Raw genomic sequence first — 21,278 nt, forward strand, 5'->3', positions numbered from 1 at the left:
TCATATGTTTCTACAACTAATAGTTTTGGTTTTCCTTCATTTCTTCAGTTATGCAAAGTTTTCTTGAGTATTCTGGCTTATTTAATTTTTATATATAATTTTGACTTTGCCATAGGTCTAGGAAAAAAACCTTGTTGATATTGGGATCTTATTCAACCATTTTGTGTTAGAATGTTGAATATTGTAATCCAGTCCAAAAATTTTTGTTTGTTTTGATTGCTATTTTAAATGGGGCTCCTTTTCATTTTATCTTCTGACACATTGTTTGTATACATGAAGCCTGTTGATTTCTGAATATTAAATTTAAACCTCTGTGTTCTTTCAAAATTCTCTTAATTTAAGGTTTATAGTAACTTTTAGGGGTTTTTTTCTGGTATACAAACATGTTTCCAAATGGAGATTATTTTACTTTTTCATTGCCAGTTCTTATGTCTTAGGTTGATTTTGTGGTGTACCGATGTGTTTGTACTTCTGATCTGGCTGGTCTCCTTCCTTTGTATCTGTTTTTTAAGACTGGATTGACAGGCTTTCTGACTATTCTGTATGTTACCCAATATCTTTTCAGTAAATTCCTTTCATGTAAAAGTCAGAACCGGTTTCCTATTACTTTATTTCAGAAGCTTGAATAAAAGTTCATTTTGCACAAAGGCACCTCACTGATACAGCACTGATAATGATACTTGTCACTTACTAAGGGCCTACAGTAGGCCACACAGTATGCCAGGTTGTCTGTATACTCTGTATCATATCAGTTCCTAGAACATGTGCTTTGAATTTTCGTTTCTGGTATAGCATCAAATTCGAAGTGGTCCTTTTCAGCTTTCTCCAGAGACTCTACATTTCCTACTTGCAGCAGCTCTAAAATATAAATGCCAGTTTAATATGTGTGCCCTTTTATCATATGCCTTGATATTTTATTAGGTTAACCTGGTTTCAGTTTTTCTTTTTGTCGTTGTGTTTCCTTATTCCCAAAGCAATTGTTAACTGGGAGTTTTGACAGAAAACATCTTAATGAGAAGCTTCAAAGATTCTGCAGATTCTCCAGAAGTAAGTTCCTCAACCTAGAATTTCATGATGCTTCTAAGCATAGAGAGAAAGGACAAAGGTGCTCAGAATATGAACTGTAGAAATTTACAGAGATCTTTGTGGCTACTGTGGGCTGAACTGTGTCCCACGGAAAGATTCACTGAAGTTCTAACCCCTACTACCTTACAAAGTGGTCTTATTGGGAAATAAAGTCTTTACAGATGTGATCAAGATAAAATGAAGCCATTAGGGCATAATTAGTCCAATATGACTGATGTCTTTATAAAAAGAAGAAAAGGGGCATGGACATAGACATGCCTGAGGGAAAAATGTGAAGCGACAGAGAGAACAGCATCTGCCACCAACATCTAACCCAGAAGCTCACAGAGAAACATTCTTCTTCAGAACCCTCCGGGAAGTCAGCTCTGCAGATACCTTGGCTTGGGGTTTCCCAGGCCTCCAGAGCTGAAAGCCCATACATTTCCATTACTTATTTGCAGGGGAGGGTATACCGGGAATCCGACTCAGGACCTTGTGTTACCAGGCAGGTGCTGCACCACTGAGCTACATTCCTGGTCCCACATTTCTGTTATCTTAACCCTTGAGACATAAGACTAATTTTGTCATCAAGACACATAAGCTTAGGTCTGTCAGATCCATGTTTATTCTTTGGAATATTTCTGTTGATAAATTATTAATTTTATTAAACAATGGATACTTAACAGGAAAAAAGCACAAAAATAAAGTATTGTGTTTTTAATATTTATTGTTTATAAAAAAGTATACAAATTTTCAAATATTGACTGTTTTTTGGTGTACTAAGTCTAAAAAAGAACTACACAAATCCTTATATGGATTACAATGAAAATACCAATGGCACTTTACAAAAAAACTTTACTTCAGTTATCACCCAAGGCAGTCTGCACACATGACAATAGCACATTCAATACACACGCATCACTTACACTGACAGCACATGTCTTTTGCTTTCCTGGCCTTTTTGTAGAATGTACTTAACATGTCAGTGTTCTTGCTGCTTTGCCAGGAGGTTCTTATCATATTGTATAGTGTGTGGTTAACAGGAACATAAATATCAACAAAATAGAATATCAAATTCTTAATATGTATTGTACATTTAGAATGAATATCAACATTTTCACATATGTTATATAACTTGCTCACAAAACCTAAATAACATCAGAAATAAAAACCTATGTGAACTAGGATGTAAACACAAACAAAAGTCTACCATAGAAATAAGATTTGCTTCAACTGTTACATCCAAGGCAGTCTTCACACATAACGACTACATGTTCCATGCACATGTCTTGCTTCTACTGACTGCACGTGTGCTTGGCTTTACCTTCCTATGCGACTCTGCTGTCACCTCTCATTCTGTCTTTTCAGGAGCTTCCTATCTTCTGTTTTTTCAGGAGCATGCACATGGTAGGGTAATAAGAATAAAATAAAATATCAAATATGTAATGAGTGCTTGGAGTAGCCATCAACATTTTCATATCAGCTATTTATTTGCTTACACAGCCTAAAAGATAACATCAAAAATAAAAACTTTCATGAACTACGATGTAAACAGAAACAAAAGTCTACCACAGAAATAATCTTTTTTTCAAGTGTCACACCCAAGGCAGTTTTCACACATGATAACTTCAAGTTCCATATAAATATCACTTGCACTGAGAGCATATATGTTTTATTTTTCTGTCCTTTCTTGTAGGGCACAGTTGACATCTTTTGTATTTTCCTATTGTTGTAGTAGGTCTTAGAGATGTTACATCTGCCTGCCTACCTGTCTGCTTGTGAGTATGCTCCAAAAAAAATTTTTTTTTTTTTTTTGCATAGTTCCTTGGGCAGAAACATTTTGTTTTTCTTCCGCCATAAATGATCTATTATCAGCTCAGGCCCAAACCGCTGAGAAAATTTCCCTGTGATATTTTGTACTTATTATTTTCTTTGTAAACTACCAAACTGCTTATGCCACACATGTTTAGGATAGAATAAAACTTAATCACTGGCCAGTGCTTTGCACTTCAAGTGACATCACTGTTGCTACATAACTCATCAAAAGCCTCTAGTCCATATTAGGTTTTGTTAGAGGAAGTTTCCATTTCAGGCTTCTGTTTCTGTTGTGGTTGTCATCTCTTTGAGATTTTTTTTCTTCTTCTTCTTCTTCTTCTTCTTTTTTTTTTTTTTTTTTTTTTTTTGTACTAGGGATCAAACTCACAACCTCATGCTTGCCAGGCAGGCAATTATACCACTGAGTTAAATCCCCAGCCCTCTGATGGGGTTTTGTTATGCAGTTCAGGATGGCTTCAAACGCAAGGTGATCCTCCTGTATCAGCCTCCTGAGTACTGGGATTACCGCTCTATACTACCACACCGGTTTAGACTTCTGTTTTGTCAAAGTTTCCCTATCAATATTTTTATCATGGTGAAATGTTGACATCAGCAATATGAGTTTGTTTGTTTGTTTGTTTGTTTGCCATGTTATAGCTTTCTGAAATCCAAAGATTGTACTATGCTATTCTCTGTTTTGAAATTAGAACATTTCATTTGTGTCGGTGTCGCTCCCGGCCGGCAGGAAAGACACACGGCAAAGTCTGGCGGTGTGCAACCTTGTCTTTATTTGTCTCCGCGTGGGCCCCGCGAGGCCTCCGCTCTGCCACCAGCCCTTTCTCGCCGGTGGACTTTCTCTATCTCTCTCTGTGCTTCTCTCTTGTGGCGGGAGAGGCATTCACTTTTATAGGGTAACAGTGGCCAATCAGTTCAAAGCGCGCGATGCGGGCTGATTGGCTAACATCAGTTGTTGCTAGGCAGACTATTCTATTGCGCGGGCTGCTTACCTCGCCAGGGCAATCAGGGGGCAGGAAGCAGGCGCTAACTTGGCTCACTCGATGGGAGGGGTAACTTAGCTCAGGCTTTGCTCTTTTCCACAGGCCTCACGTCCGCCAAGTAAGGCGACCGGGCTCGGCCGCGGCTCCCAACACATTTGGAATTTCTGCTTTGTTCCTGTGTACAGTTCCTGTACAGGTCAACTTTTACTCTGTTGGCAAATGTAATATCAACTGGAAACTGGTAAATCAATTGTTGAATGTCATATTCCAATTAGTTTAGGAGATGGAAGCAATAAGTCTGTTCATCATTTAGTTTATTACTTACGAATAAGAACCCAGTGACTGAGTTCCAGAATAAATGCCTAAATTTAAACATAATAAGTCTTTACATCCACACAGGCATAAATTTTTTCTGCCATATTTTGATGTCACTTTTCCATCAGTTGTATACATTCCTGCGATCACCATGAGAAATCTGTGCGAAGTACAGCAGATCTATGAATGCTTTCAGTTTGGCTAGTGAGGTGTCATAATAAACCCATTTTTGACTATGGCTATTGACACACACAGAACATTTTACTTGTGTTTCATCTTTGGTATGTTTCACAGCATCTCACAGCATTTCATTGTTACATTTTTCCATATTGATGGCATTCTGTCCAATACATTTCACCGTTGCAAAGACCTTCACTGTATTTTTGGACCTAGTTCTAATATTGAGTCATTCCATTTGGTTGTGTGACCATTTCACAACATTTTGACTAGTCAAGTATGTACTCATATTTGCTGGTTTTTTTCATCATCTGAATCAAGGAGGTCTGCATTTCCTGTCTGTTATCAGTGGATTCTTGCTTGCTCCATTTCACTGCCACAGGATCTTTGGCTCATGGGCTGATCACCCATGTCAAAGCCATCATCATCATCATTCTCGTCCACCCACACCACTCTTCCATTATGAAAGCATGCATTTTACCATAATGGATCAGCTTCATCACCTGCGCAAGAATAATCTGATGATTCATTTTTTTACTTGCAAGTCTGTTTCTCATGTGCTGTTATAGTGAATTGGGCTATTTCTACCAGAAAAAATCAAAAGAAAACTTGTTAAAAAAAATCACTGATTGGTGTGGGTCTTTTGGACCCCCTTTGATGCTCAGGTAAATACACACAAAGCCAGTTACGTGAAGCATAAAAGTGGGAAAAAATTCCATTTTGCCACTTTTACACACATGCACAATCCTTGCTGTTTCACATACCAAGTGGGTAAACCATATAGACTGCTTCCTCAGGCAAATACATATAGAAATATATATAGATTGTGTCCCTCAGGGAAAGGTACTAAGATGCGCAGCTAGCTGCTATAGTGCTAAAGTGTAAATTACAGTAGAAAAGTAAAGAATGAGTGTGCTGAACTGTCTGATGCCCTGCTAAGCCATGCATCTTATACAGTAGCCCACAGTAACCTCAGGAAAGTAATACAATGACTATATGGCAAATTGGATAGAGTTTGGGGAGTGGAGTTTCCTAACCATTCCAGAATGTATGTTTATTGCAATTAGCATTTTTCTGGCATGGGTCAAAGACCTTGATTTAAGTTATAGTGATACATGGGCTGTGGAACAGCTCCAAGCTCGAATTTTGCACTATTTAAACATCAAAGTTCGAAAAATATCTGCTTGGTGTTCAGAACTTTCCACTCAATAGTTGAACTGAAAATCTGACTTGAACAAAATCTCTACAGGGTGGTCCACAAATTGTTTCTCACTGTGGACACAAAGAAGCTTTAGTCTAAGTGCTCCTCTTGACCAGACAACATACTGCACAGCACTTGTGCTAGTGCATTAAAACACTAGTCATTATGCTTTTTTTTGCACTTTGTGTAAAATATCTTGACCAATGCTCCTAATAAAATGAGGAATCACTGAAGGATTTGAAGCAAGAGTGACCTGATCTGACATAGATTGTACAAGTCATATAGTGGACCTGATAATACTACACTATAGGCAGAAGAGAGGCAATGGTGAAGCAGAGATTTGTTCAGAGGCCTTCTTCACTGATCAGGAGATGAAGGCAGCAGGGAAATCATGGTAAGTGGCAGCAAAGTGTGTTTGGAAGCAGAGTGGACAGAATTTCCCGGTGGATTACGTGTGAGATGTGAAACAACAGAGTCAAGGGCAAAAATCCATGGTTCTTCTTAACTGGTAAGAAGTTGCTACTTGGCATAGAAGTAGGTGTTGGTGGAATATCAGGTGTTCAATTTTGGACATTTTGGCGTTGATATGCACACCAGCTATCTGAAGGAAATGCTAGATAAACTGGTACATATGATTCTGAAGATTAGTGGACATGTCTGGCTGGTGATCAATCTTTCCTCTTCTGATCTGATTTCATATTTTTAAATGACATGTAATGAAAGTGATGCTCTAACGTTTACATTTATGTTAGAGCTAACGTAGGTTGTGGCGGTGTAGCTGTGCTACCAGAAGGCGGAATGGGCTTTCTGTCTTAGATTGTAGAATGGGCAGGGTCTTAACTCCGGTGCTTGGGATTCCCAGATTCAGACATCACTGCGTTGTCCCTATACGGTATGCTGAGGCTCACTGTAACACAAGTCTTTTATTTGGTGAGCTGCAGAGAAAAATTTGAATCAAGATCTACAGTCCACACCTGGCGCTATTTTTGTCCACGCCACCGTGCCAATCTTTGGGATGATTACCTTTGAAAAGTTTTTACTTCTTCCTTATCTCCTAAGAATTTTAATTTCTTCCCAAACTTTTCTGGACCCATTTAATTTTAGGAGGAATTGTATGCTCGGATATACTTTATTAGGTACTAAGTTTATAGTAAAACTTGCGGGCTGTAGTTGCTAGGTGCATTTTCTCCTCCTTTAAGTTACCACCTTCACTTCTGCTCAGGTAAAAGTCCCCAGAAATTCTATCCTTGCTGTCCCAAACTTTTGCCTTCCTCAATTCAGTTCAATTTATACTCTCTTTGAATGCAGCTCCAAGTGTGGAGAATGCTGGTCCGAACAACCGTGGTTTAAGGAAGGAGAAAAGACGAGGTATCAACCAGCTGTAACCTGAGCGACATTCTCCGAGATGCAGGAGCGCAAAGTCCAGGAGATGACCTCAGGGCCACGCCTGTTTCGCCGTGCAGTGAGGTAGCGTGCCGCCGCACTCCCTGGCCACTAGGGGACTTCCGGCGCGGGCCCCCTCCTCCAGGGGGCGGGGCCTGCCGCTCCCGCCTCCTGGCTGCGCGCGGCGGCGGCCCGCGGTTACGTGAGCGCGGCGCGACGGGGGAGGGGCCCTTATTTCCGGGCAGCGGAAGAAGACGGGGCCGCGTGAGGACCAGGCGATTTGAAAACACGCTGCGGGAGCGAGAGGCGCAGGCCGGTGGCGCAGGTTGTCAGTCCGTGGGCTGCTGCTTGCACGCTCTTCCCTCTGGGGTCTGCGCCCAGGTTCCGGCCAGGGCCTCAGGTGAGTGGCCGCCGCCCGTCTGCCGGGCCCTCCCCGATGGCGGGACGTTGGTGGGACCATTGCCCCCGTCCGCGCGGGCGGCGGTGTGGGCTGTGGCGACCGTCGCGCCGCCTCTGTGGAGCTGGTGGGTCTGGGCCGACCCTTGCCGGCCGGGGGCGGGGCGCCCCGGGGCGTCCGAGGCGCTGCTAGCGACCCGGCGGGTTCGGGCGGGTTCGCGCGTTTTGGAGTCCGACTGCGATCCAGGCCAGCCATGTAGGTCCAGCTCCTCTTCCCCGACCCCGGCTGCCACCAAGGTAGTTTCTTGAGCTCCGCAGGATCTTTGCCTTCTGGGATGCGGGACCCAGAGAGCTGAGCAGTGCCCTCGCCTTCCAGGCAGCAGGAGAGTTAAGCGGTCCTTCTCGGGCTGACGCCAATGGGTCGCCTTCGCCCCTGCCAGGAACATTTGCTTTCTCTTGGGCCCCTCCTCAGTGGAGTTTGGAGGAACTCGCGAGTGCAAGGGGTTGGAGAGAAAATGATCAACGACTCTGTGCAGCATGTTTGCACCCTCGATATTTTGGGCGGGGGGAGAACTTGCAAAAGAGAAGGAGGGGGTTATGAGGTGGCCCACAGGCACAAAATTGGAATTTGGTTGTGTTGACATTCTAGCGTTTAGCAGTCAAAACCTGTAGTAGGATTATGTAAAATTAGGTTTAGAAACTATTTGAGGATCATATACAGAAGAGCATCAGGGATGCGAGAGTTTCTTCCCTGAGCCTGTCGGTGCTGCTTTCATTTCCAAACCGATTACTGTGAAAGTGCTTTAAAACTGTTTGATTTGCTGTGCTAGAAATATTTTAAAAGGAAAAAACCCGCAACAGCTGATAGAACTGTACAAGTTGCTAGTATAAAAATGTTCTCTGTGTATCGTAAATACAACCTTGTCAGGTTTAAAAGTTGGTGAAGGGCAGTTAACCCTCATAGTTTTTTAAGGAGGGAAAAGATGGAAAATAGAATGTAAACTAGACACTGTAATGTTGGGGATTGCTGAAGAGAGCCCGAGGGGTGAGTGTGGTGCATAGGATTTTCTCAAAAATCTGTACCATTTGCTTTCATTCTGATATTAGCCATTGATAAAATTGTAAGAAAAGTAACTAATTGCGCTGAATGGATGAAAGTTGTTTTTTGGACTAAAAGAGGCCAGAGGAGTATCCAGGCCTTCTTTGTAAACCACATTTTGTTATTCCTTTTCCCCTGCTTCCTTTGGATTAGGATAGAGTTATGAGTAGAATGAAAATTTGGGGTTGGGGTAAATGAAATAAGGCAAGCCGTTTTGCTGTAGGTTCCCAATCCTCACATTAATTATAGTATGTAGAACATAACACTTACTTTACAGAGTTCAGTCATAATCTCTCTTCCACTCCTTAATAAAGGATTTACAAACCTTTTTGAGCCACATTTTTAAATTGGTTTCGGGTTACCTTCACATGGTTTTGTGAAGGTAACCTGAAACCAGTGCTAATTTACCTAGTGAATGTGATATTGAACTTGGTATGTATTGATCATGAGACTTTAAGACACCATGTGTGTTTGTGGTTTTAACGTTTATACTGTTGAGCAGTGCGCCACGTCAAGTTCTGAGCGTTTTACTAACATGAACTCATTTACTCCTTTAATCCATCTCATAACAACTGAATGAAGTAGGTATTTTTACCCTTATCTTGTAGATAATAACGGAGACACAGTGGTTAGTGTACCTAGGCAATGACAGAGTTTGTGTAAGAATCAGTGTGATACTAGAATTATCCTTCCGCAAAATGGAGTCTTGCTTTATTTTCCAGGCTGGCTTGGAATCCCTGGGCTCAGTTGACCCTCTGGCTCAGCCTTCCCAGTAGCTTGGAATTCGGGTGGCTGCCACCGTGCTTAGCTTTAAAATTAGCTTTTAACCTGTGTAGCCAGGTCCTAGATCATAGGAATCTGAGTTAGTACAATCCTGCAGTTAAATGAATTTGGGTGTAGTGGCCTTTTGCTGTCTAAATTCCTTGAACTTGAACTTGAGCTGCCCAGTTTTGCACCAACCATTTTATTAATCTTAGGGTTTTTCAAACATTTTTTTGTACTGCTATGTGTATTTTGACTTCTTATAGCTAGGCAGAGATCTGAAGTTTTATGTTTTATTTTTTGGTCTTTTTGGGATGGGGTCTTTCTATACATTTCAGGCTGGCCTTGAACTTACTGAAACCTACACATTTCTTAGACTTGCAGAGATCCACCTGCCTCAGTCTCCCAAGTGCTGGGATTGCAGGTGTGTGGCCACCACACCTAGCTAGAAGTTCATTTATTTCAGTGGTACTTGTCTACTTGATTGGGTAGCCAATGGAAGGCAGAATTCAGTATTCAAAATTCAAGAAGAGTTGAACTCTTGGGGGGGGGCTATTTTTTAGATAGATGATAACTCATGGGAAGATAAAGAAGGAGAGAGTGGTTGGGGTCACGTTAGGAAGGCCCTAGCATGTCATGATAAGTAATCTCTGCTGTCTGTGAACAGTAGTAACTGAAAGTTCCTGAATCTCTGCCTCACTGATGTTAAGAAAGAGCTGTGTAGTGACTGGTGGTGTCTAGTAGTGCACAGATGCCAACAGGGAAGCTGTTGAATAGTCTAGGTTAGGAAGAAAAGGATTTTAAAAATTATTAGCCTGGGAATGGGTGGGTGGGAGGAAAAGATCAAAGGTTTTTGTGTAAGAAGGTTTGAATACAGATTGGGAGGATGGGGAGGGTGCAAGGTGACATGGTTCTGCCTGAGTTGTTCATTAGAAAAGAGTAGGTAGTCTTTGTTCCCTTATCCCTCTGTTACATTGAATTTCCTTCTGTGCTGCGTTTTATCTTTTTTGAAGCGATACTGTACTGTTTTCTGTTTATATCACATAATGTTCTTCACATAATGTTCAAAATGTTAGTGTCTTCAGTTTGCTTGTACCAGGCTGATTCCTTACTGCTGATGTTGTTTTGATTATGAAATGTCCATTATTACTCTGTGCTACAGATCTAATGTTACTTATTTTCAAGCGTTCAACTTTGGTTTTTGAACTTCCTAATCACTATAGCCTGTGTTAAACAGTAACATTTGTTTTCACACTTTGTCTTGCTTTATCTTTCTCAGGGCCTTCCAGAGACTGGGGGCTTCCCAGCAATACAAATTATATCCCTAGCAGTATGTATGTGCTGCTATACTATGCACAAAGAATGTTCACAAGTTTTCATTTAAACACATGGCTTGACAAATATTCAGTGGCTCAAAAAACCTTGCAGAGCCAGTGACAAGTTTGTTCCTTTTTTGTTAACAACTAAATTTTTTACACTTCTTAACTATAATTTTCATTTAACATTTCAGTCCTTTGGCATAGTCATTTTTGACTGTGATTCTTGGTTATATTTGAATGTTATCATAATGTAAATGTTGGAAAGTAACTTTTTCTTTCATCAGTTATCTTTTCCTTTATCTGTTGTTTTAAAATTTATTTTTTTCTATATAGAACTCCAGTAGAACTAAAAAATGACCAAAAAAAGGAAACGCCAAGATGATTTTCAAAAAGTAAAACTAAAAGTTGGTAAAAAGAAGCCTAGATTAGAAAATGCTACTGTTACAAACTTTAAAACGAAGAGTATACATCTGCCTGAGCAACTCAAAGAGGTTGGAACACTTCCAACAAACAACAGAAAACTTAACATAAAGGTAAATCAGAAACCTTGCTTTGATAAAATAAAATTTTCTTTGAAATCATGTGTTGTTTTTATGAAAAGTTAACTTTTAAGTCATTTACCTAGGATTTATTAATACATGATATTTGGGGTTTATGTGTTATGCACATCTAATGTTGTAAAGCATCTTTCCCACCTCTTCCAGAAAGGTTTGCTAAGCTAAACCCACAGTGACTTCTTCCTAGTATATTTACTTCTTTTTCTTCTTCTTCTTTTTTTTGGTACTGGGGATTGAACTTATGACCTTGCTCTTTCCAGGCAGGTGCTTACACCACTGAGCTAAATCCCCGGCCCCCTAGTATACTTATTTCATGATGTAGTGTATATCATCTGGAAATAATTTTATGTTTATTTTTCAGAAGAGGTAGTGCTGGAAATTGAACCCACCTGGGCAAGCACTATACTGCTTTTTCAACTTTTATTTTGAGACAAGGGCTTGCCAAGTTAATCAGGCTGGCCTGAAATTTGTGATCTTTCTCCCTGTCAAGTAGCTGAGATTGCAGGCGTGCACCATCCTACCTGGTGTGTTTAACTTTTTTGTCATGTTTGAGCTGTCAAGTTTTGGATGAACAGTTCAGCTATGTTTATAGCTGATTAAATAAGATCCTGTTAAAGCTTCATTTCAAATCCATATAGCAATAGGTTATTATAGTAGGTTCCTGTTACAGGTTAACCATATCTTATCCCAAGTGATTGGGACCAGAATTGTTGTGGATTTCAGATTTTAGAATATTTGCTATGCATTATGATGTATTTTGGAAATGGGACTCTAAATACAAAATTTTATTTTATGTTTCATGTACGTCTTACACATCAAAAAATAGTTTTATACAATACTTTTAATGTCCTTGATTTTGACATGACATACTTAGAATAGGTCAGATGTGAAATTTTCCACTCATGGCACTAAGAAAGTTTCACATATTGGAGCATTATGGATTTTGGGTTTTGAGAAAAGAGATTCTATCTTTTAAGTGCAATTTTAAATTAAGTTTATTGATCCGTTATATGTAATGATCACATTCATCATAGGGAATTTGTACCTGTAAATGGTATACCTTGATTATTTTTCTTCCCATTCTTCTACCTTACTGTAACCTTTCTCTCCGTCATTTACAAAAACTTTGTTTCCATTTTTAAGTTTTTGAAGATATAGTTTATATATGATAAAATTCATTTAATCTATATAGTTCAGTGGTTTTTCTTTTTTTTAACATATTTAACCATTATGCTACTATCACTATAATACTAGAACTTTTTTTTAGCATGCCAGAAAGAAATCTTGTACCAATTGGAAGTTTTACCAGCTCTAAGCAACTAATGTGCTTTCTTTTTCTTTAGATGTTTTTGTTATTGGTATTTTATATCGCATAATAGTTCTCAGGTTTATCCACATGGCAGTTTAGAGTGGTACTTTGTTCTTTTGTGTTATTAAATATTGTTCTAGTGCATAGTTATGTCATATTTTGATGATCATTCATGGACATTTGCTTTGCTTGCACTTTTTGGCTCTTAATACTTCTGTGACCATTTGTATGCAAGTATTTATGAGAATATACATTTTGAAGTTTTGCTTTTTCAGCTCTGAAGGTCAAATAACAAAAATGTATTATGTGTTTAAAATTGTTAAGTAGTAGCTTCCAAATAAAACGCATCCCTTGGTAGTTCATTTTAGAATGTTTTTTGTTTATTGGGGGGTTTTTTTGGTACCGAAGATCACACTCACGATCTTATGCTTGCCAGGCAGCCACTTACACCACTGAATTAAGTCTCTGGCAGTAGTTGATTTTTGAATAGGCAGAAGAGACACCTACTATGATTTCTGGTACGTGGTAGATGTGAATGGTGGTGTTTATTGCTGCCACTTTAAATTAGAGTGTCTTAAGTGTGTGCAAAGTATAATATAAAAAAATTCAAACAGATTATGTTTTATAAGACAGAACTGTATTTCTGGGCTTAGTAAAAAGTTAAATATCAACTAAAAATACTGATACAGTTGTACAAGCAGTGTCAGCTTATTAAAATAGTTGTATTTAGCATATTGATTTGATAACTAATGTATGCACCTAAAAATCTATATTTCTGTTTACAGGATTTGCTGTCACAGATGCATCACTACAATGCTGGGGTTAAACAAAGTGCTCTTCTTGGACTTAAAGACCTTTTGTCTCAGTACCCATTTATAATTGATGCACACCTTTCAAACATATTAAATGAAGTGGCTGCTGTGTTTACAGATAAAGATGCTAATGTACGATTAGCAGCAGTTCAACTTCTTCAATTCCTGGCCCCCAAAATACGAGCTGAACAAATTTCTCCATTTTTCCCTTTGGTAAGTGCCCATCTCTCTAGTGCCATGACTCACATTACTGAAGGAATTCAGGAGGACTCTTTAAAAGTTTTGGACATTCTGCTGGAACAGTACCCAGCTCTAATTACTGGCCGTAGCAGTATATTGCTTAAGAATTTTGTAGAACTTATTTCTCATCAGCAGCTGTCCAAAGGACTGGTAAATAGAGACAGACCCCAGTCCTGGATACTTTCTGTAAATCCTAATCGGAGATTCACTTCTCAGCAATGGAGGCTAAAAGTCTTAGTGAGACTCAGTAAATTCCTTCAGGCCTTGGCAGATGGATCCAGTAGGTTGAGAGAAAGTGAAGGACTTCAGGAACAAAAAGAAAATCCCCATGCCACTAGCAACTTCATTTTTATCAACTGGAAGGAACATGCCAACGACCAGCAACACATCCAGGTTTATGAAAATGGGGGTTCAAGGCCAAATGTCAGTTCACAGTTCAGGCTACGGTAAGGATTTCAGTTATGTCCACACTCAGTTTTCCTATATTCTAACTGCTGACCATTGCTAGCTAATGGCTGGAAGACATGCACTTGTCTTTCATAGTTCTCATATAGTTACTTGTGATTTGATTTGATGACTCCTGATAGGAGTCATTTGAAATTATGTTTATATATTCATCTTTAGCAAAGCCTAATGAGAAATAAAACTTAATAATCTCTGTTGGCTTTGTCATTTTAGAATTTTATTTTGCTTACTAGTCTTGATCAATGTGATGTAATTATCAGTTCATGGTACTTTATTTTACTGGTATTTTATATTGATTTAAATTAAACAAGGGATAATATTTTTTAGTCATTATTTTTTTTTTCATTCTTACATTTCCTTATTAGGTTCTTGGTTGGAGGATTAGGTGCTATGGATGAAGGCCTGTCATCTCCTGAAAACCTGAAAGGATTTATTGAGATAATAATTCCATTGCTAATTGAATGCTGGATTGAAGCTGTGCCTCCACAGCTAGCTGCCTCTGTTGGAAGTGTTATAGAGCGAGAACCTCTACAGGTTATGCAGCAAGTACTTAATATTATTTCTCTTCTATGGAAACTCTCTAAGCAACATGATGAAACACATAAATTGGTGAGCACTAATGATTTTTTTCATTTTACTCTCTTTATCATAAAGAGGAAGATTAGAAATCGGTTTATTAATATTAATCAACTGCAAATGTCTTTCTTCTGCACAAAACTACAAATGAAAATAACTTTGTGAGGTTCTTACCTGTGACTCGAACTTTGGAAATGCCTCACAATTTGTGTGATTCCATTTTTATTGGGTATAATTCACAGTATTGTTTAAAAAGTGTTTATAGGGGCTGGGGATTTAGCTCAGCGGCATAAGCGCCTGCCTTGCAAGCTGGCAGTCGTGAGTTCGATCCCTGGTACCGATTAAAAGGGAAAAAGACAACAAAAAAAAAAGTGTTTATGGCTGATTATGTAGGAAAATTCTAGATTCTGGAACTGTGTTTTATAGGCATACGAAACCTGCTTACTAAGTGTCCTTTCTAGTTTGTGTCATACTGTCAAGCAAAAAAAGGCCAAACTCAAGAGCTCATAATGAGTGTAATATATGGTGTATACTCTACTTCTGCTTGCAGCTAGTCTTCGTTTTTTAGAGACCTAAAAAGCTTCAGGTTTCTTTGGTGTTTAGTTGTGTATGTATACCAATAACCTTTGTTACTTTCAGTTTTAGTATTGTTTGTATTTAGATAGAGCAATAGGTTTGAAATACAAAATCTACAGGCTTATTAAATATTCTAATTTTGATTCATCTGCTATCATTTGATGGCATTGACAAGTTCTAAATACTGCTTTAATTTTATGGATATGTAAAATAGTATGATTTAGAACTTAGTTGTACTATAACAAAGCTGTGATTATTAGTACTTCATTAACATGCAGTGTGAAGTTTAACACTAAGAATTTTTGAAGACCAGAAGCTGAGATACCTTATAAAACTGAAATGAAGGGGGTAGTTAATTTAGAAGTATGTATGTAAGTACTTACACAGACACCTATTTTCTAGTGCTAGGCATCAACTTGGGACCTTGCTGTATGGTAGGCACCCTGTCACTGAACTATATCCCCAGCCTGGGAGCAATATTTAATAAAAAGTATCCATTAGTAGAATTTTCTGATTTACCTTGACAGATTTGTTATACTGGACTGTAATAAACTATTATTTTAGAGACTAAGTATAAAAATGCATGTTAGCTGTGCATAGTGTGGGATTAAAGTACATTTTAATATAGATTCTTGCCATTCTCAGTGTTCCCCTAATCACATTTACTTTCATTTGTATCTTGTTATATTAACTATATTAATATAGTTAATATTAATTATATTAATAGTTGGATAATCTATATAATACCTTAATCTTTAGAAGGAATGAAATGGCATTCCTTCATACATATATACATAAAATGAAAATACAGGTTGCAGGCTGAATTGTAACTTTCTTTTCTCAGAAAGTACAGGTTTTCTATTGCTTAGCTATTGCTTTAGTTATACTGACTGCTTCCTTTTAAGTATTGGTGCTGTTTAATACATTTAATTTGCTACTATTTGCAACATAGTCAAAAAATTCCTTTTTTTTTTTTTATCGGTACTGGGGATCATTGAACTCACAACCATCTGCTTGCAAGGCAGGTGCTTATGCCGCTGAGCTAAATCCCCAGCCCCCCAAAATTTCATTTCTATGCAAATATTTTTTGGCCTTTTTTGTAATTTGAAACTTCAGTCTTTGCTTTGGGATGAAATCTCAAGGTACCTTAAGTTGTAACTGTGGTTTTTGAATACACTGATTATTACTGAGGTTCTTATTTCTGATATACTCTCTATGTATCCTTACTGTATAACTTGTTTTAAGAATGAAGGTAGAGGGGCTGGGGATTTAGCTCAGTGGCATAAGCGCATGCCTTGTAAGCAGGCAGTCGTGAGTTTGATCCCTGGTACCAATAAAAAGGAAAAAGACAAAAAAAAAAAAAAAAGAATGAAGATAGAATTTAACATTAACTTCTTAATTTACTTTGGTTTTTAGGGTCTTGTATTAATAGTGCAGGGTCAGTATTAATAAAATTTTTGCTGTGTCTTAGATTTCTATTGTAATGGTTGACTTACTTAACTTTTTAAGTACATTCTGCTGCTATTACCCTTTTCTCATGAAAATTAGAATTTGTAACCAGTCAGATACAGTCTTGCCTTTTGAAGCATTTGCCTAGATTGATTGGGTCTTATAAATGGGACTGCTTAGGTTAATTAAAATTTAAGTCAAATTCCTTGGGTATAACTACTGTATTTCAAGTGCTTAGCAGCTCCATATAGACAGTAACTTCTGTATTGGAAAGGTTTGCAGTAGTTTGATCACATTGAATGGTCTTGGAGTGCTGTAGTGTTCTTCCAGGCTCTGAGGATATAAAGATAACCATTGATTATATGCTTAACTTCTGATGCAGATGACAAATAGTAAACGAGTGTATAATATCAGTGGTAGGACTAAAGAAAAAGGAAGCAGGGCGTAAAAAGCATATCTGAAAACAGATGGGGACAACAGAAGAGGGAAACAACGCGAATGAGACATTTGCATGTAACTGACAAGATGAAGTCTTATAAAGAGATCTCTAGCAAGAACATTCTTGGTTAGGGAATGGCAAGTGCAAAGGCACACAGTTGAGAACAAGTTTGGCATATTTGGGGAAAGCTGTGAGGTAGCAGGAAAGGAGTGGAAGTTGAAGAAAAAGTGGCAGTTACCAGATCTTGTGTGTGACTCTGGTTCCTGGTAAGGTGTTTGAGTTTAACTTGTGTGTTGTAAAAAGATGCTGATTAGAAGGTTTTGAGCAGAGGAGTGGCATGATCTGCGTTATGTTTATTTAGCTTGTTGCATTTACAAAAATACAACACTAACAATGTTTTCACTATCTGCTTTAGCATTGTCTGATGGACAACCAGTCCTACCTTTACACATACCCATATCCTTTCTCCCTTTTGGTATAATTTTGAAGCAGTGATCCATAGTTAAAAAGATCACCCTTGTTGCTTGTGTATGTGGAAAGTTGTCTTTTGCGGGGATAAGAGGGGAAGCAGGGAGACCAGGTGAGACAGGATAGTGGTTTGGAGTAGAATGGTAGGTAGTGGTTTAAATGATGAAAGGTGCCTGAATCTAGTTGGTGTGCATAGTGAGAGAAGAGGATTGAAGGAATAATGTCCCTGTTGTGGTCCAAATGACAAGGTGACTTGATAGAAGTAGCAATTTTATTTGGTTTATTAAAAGATGCCTGTTACAAGTACAAAAGGGCATCGATGACAAGTGTATGTTTGTAAGTAGCATGTGGAGCTCAGGCAGAAATAGTCCAAGAGCTGATAACTGAACCCAAATATAAAGAGCAAAATTTAAAGCTAGATAATAGGAAGTATGGAGATCTTTTTAAATGAGAAGGGGAACAATTGAGGGGAAAGAAGGGAAAGGGGATTTGAAGGAAAAAATGTGAATAGCTTTTGCAAATGGGAAGAGGAATAAGAATTGGAGGGAACAGAGAAGAATGGGATGGGGAGGGGACAAAAAAATTATGTTCTGTGATGTACAGTACAAACCCTCCACGATAAATGTAATCATTTTGTACTTCTGACATTTGCTAGTAAAAATAATTAATAAAAAAACAATGGATAATTAAGGAAACTTAAACATTTGAAGGTTAGGAAAAAGAGGAGTATTGAATACTAAGTAGGAATTACTGAGCTGTAGACTGACTGGCTGTTATTAGTACCTTAAATTATACATCTTAGGAAAACCGTCAGTCTCTGGCAAAATGGAATGATTGGTCACCCTAGACCAGAGGGTATGAGTGTTAATCTGGAGTTAGGTAGTTTTTAATGTAAATTCTAAAGCATTTTGGGAAGTACATTGCTTTTTGAAAATTAAATAGTGCACGTTTAATGGGAAATAATGGAATGCTACAGAATAGAGTTATGACATAAATGGAACATAAAGTAGAAGCCATTATTGTGTATTTTATGAACATTACATTAATGGTATGAATTTAGAATTTTCTTAAATCTCACTTTTTCTCAAAAGTATTCCATAAATATGAGAAAAATAATTAAATACCCAGCAGCATCTATGGGTGAAAATTAAGAAGCCCTAATAGTTTATTCTGGTTTTTACATTTATTTACATTTTATCACTAGTAGAAGGTATAATGAAATATTTATAGTTGAATATTGACAAAATTGTCACATTTCCGCTTAAAGTTTTACTGGTTATTTTACTTAATGTATTCCTCGTAGATTTTCTAATCTTAATCTTTATTTCAATAGGAGTCATGGCTTCGAAAGAATTACCTCATTGATTTCAAACACCATTTTATGAGTCATTTTCCATATGCTCTAAAAGAAATAACTAAACACAGAAGGAAAGAGACAAACAAAAGGTATTGTGATTATTCCCCAGTTTTATACTTGAAAAGCTGTGTAATCTGAAACTATTGGAAATAACTAGTCTGAATCTGAAACTTTTTGCACTGTGAGGTGTTTATAATCTAGCTTTGGTGAAAATACAAGTAGTATGGTTGATCTTGAACGTGTCACTTTTTTTTTAAAATTTTATTTAAGGAGGAAAAAAAACACAGAAAAAGGGTACAAGTTATACAGAATTTCAGAAAAAATAAACAGTAGGAAATCACTAGTTAATTACATATTATCATTTTAGAAATAGTTGTTGAAGTTACAAAGTTAATTTCAAATAGTGAAACTGTAAACAGTTTTGTTCAATAATCCAACAAAACTCAGTAATATGGTTATCTTATCTTATACACTTAAATGTATATGCAGTTATATCTTTTAGAGAACTTTCTTTTCCTTTCTTTTGTACAATGACAATTACACATTTTGGGTTTTATTACTCCCACAGTTCTTATTACTTTTTTTTTTTTTTTTTTTTGAAGAAAGTAAAACCAAATGTGACATACCAGGACAGAGTCAGTCAAATCAAAAGGATGGACATAATACATAATGTAAAAACAAAATACAAGGTGATCAACAATGGTTACCATAATGCCTCTTGTTATCTTAAAAAGAATTGCCTATATCATCAGTTATCATAAAATTGAATAAAACAGTAAAGAATAAGACCAATAAAACCAAAACATTGGAGACATTAAAGGACTTCAAAAGAAGATAATAATCAACTAGAATGGGCGTCACAATGCATCTTATTGTCTTCATAGTTGTTGTCTAGACTTTGAAACTTGGTACTATCTAGCATAACAGAATAGAGGAAAATCAGTCAAAACAAGATGGTGAGAGCAATACAGAGTTTCAAATCAAGTTAATAGGAAATCAAAGTGGGTTACTATAATATATCCTGCTATTTTTTTTATTTTTCCCTTAATTAAAAGGATAAAAATGAAAAAGTAGATAATAAAAAGGCGATTGAGATAAAAAAGAGGGCATAACAACAAAACAGTGCTGGTCAAAACATAGCCATTTAAGCAAAATAGTGTTTTACCACAAGATAATCTCGACATAATAGTAGTTACCATAGTGTCTCTTCCCTTAAAATCTTTGGGTATAACTTCGTATACTGTAGCATCAAACATATCAAGACAATGTAAAATGAGAATGACAGTATTACAGGGTATTTAGAATCAACAGAAAATGAACAATGGTTTCTGTATAATCTTGTCTATAAAAGTTTTTGTTTATATTATCACATATAATAAGATCCAATAAGAAACACATTGAAACCGATGGAGACAAAAGAACAAAAGCTTGATAGGACTTCAAAACAAGAGGATATTAAATCAGCACTACCTATTATGATGTCTTGTTTTCTCCAAAATGGCTGTTCCTACCATCCAGCCTTTTCTGCCTCATTTCTGTTGAGCTTTTTTTCTGTCACTTGTTGTCAGTTTGTTCTCTTCATTTCGCTTTCTGCTCCATTCATTGTGGCCGCTCTGCCACTGTTTCTGGAATCTTGGTATTTTTCATTTTTAGAATATCGTGCAGTAATCTCTGTAGAGTTGAATTGGTGGTTGCAAATTCCCCTAGTTCCTCTTTATCCTGAAAGCACCTTGTTTTTCCATCAATTTTTCTAAGGACAGTTGTGCAGGATATATCAGTCTTGGCTGGATGTTATTATCTTTCAAAGCTTGAATTATTTCCCCCCATGCTCTTCGTGATTTGATGGTTTGTGCCGAGAAGTCTGCTGTAATTGTGATGGGTTTTCCCTTGTAAGTGGTCTGTTTCTTGTCTCTGACCGCTTTTAATATTCTGTTCTTATATTGGATTTCTGGAATTTTGATTATTATATGCCTGGGTGTAGCTCTATTTGGGTTGTGGGTGGTTGGGGTCCTGTATGCCTCATACATCTGAGTATCTTTACCATTTGTTAAATTAGGGAAATTCTCTTGGATTATTTCTGTGAATAGCTTTTGTAGTTCATTTGTTTGAGTCCCTACTTCTTTTATGTTCTTGATTCTTAAGTTATAGATCCTCTTGTCATCTTCTAGTTTTTGCATTATTGCTGTTTGTTTTCTTGTTATTTTTAAGAACTTTTTCATTTCATGCTCCCACCTTACAAATTTGTCCTCCTTTTCTGATAATCTATCCTTAGTTTCTTTCAAGCTGTTATGCCAGCTTTAAATAGAGTTTTTAGTTTCCTGGTAATCTCTGTGAACCTGCTTCACGTATTCTATGTTTTCTCTATTTTCTCCATCAAACAATTCTCCCCTTTTTTTCTGTTCTTCCATTCTACCATCTGTTTTTTCTTGGGTGGTGCTTAGCATTTCTCTAACTATTCTACTTATTTCTTGCTTTATTTCATTAAATACTTCATTTTTGA

At 37.4% G+C, this 21,278-nt stretch overlaps 1 protein-coding gene across 2 annotated transcripts in view; it reads left to right on the forward strand.

Moving 5' to 3' along the window:
* Positions 1-7,162: 7,162 nt before the first annotated feature.
* Tex10 (testis expressed 10) overlaps positions 7,163-21,278 on the forward strand; it is a 59,666-nt gene continuing 45,550 nt past the window's right edge. The window contains exons 1-5 of one of the 2 annotated variants that reach the window (XM_003470894.5): positions 7,163-7,354; positions 10,864-11,063; positions 13,182-13,894; positions 14,279-14,522; positions 18,755-18,867. In XM_003470894.5, coding sequence (XP_003470942.1) covers positions 10,884-11,063; positions 13,182-13,894; positions 14,279-14,522; positions 18,755-18,867 — 1,250 coding nt within the window. In that variant the 5' untranslated portion in view covers positions 7,163-7,354; positions 10,864-10,883. Of the gene's footprint in view, positions 7,355-10,863; positions 11,064-13,181; positions 13,895-14,278; positions 14,523-18,754; positions 18,868-21,278 lie in introns of those variants that run through there. The other variant, XM_063224615.1, reaches the window with a different exon arrangement.

The sequence above is a fragment of the Cavia porcellus genome, unplaced genomic scaffold (assembly GCF_034190915.1).
Source record: "Cavia porcellus strain 051 isolate PalLab524CR breed Dunkin Hartley unplaced genomic scaffold, mCavPor4.1 scaffold_1, whole genome shotgun sequence".
Classification (NCBI taxonomy): Eukaryota; Metazoa; Chordata; class Mammalia; order Rodentia; family Caviidae; genus Cavia; species Cavia porcellus.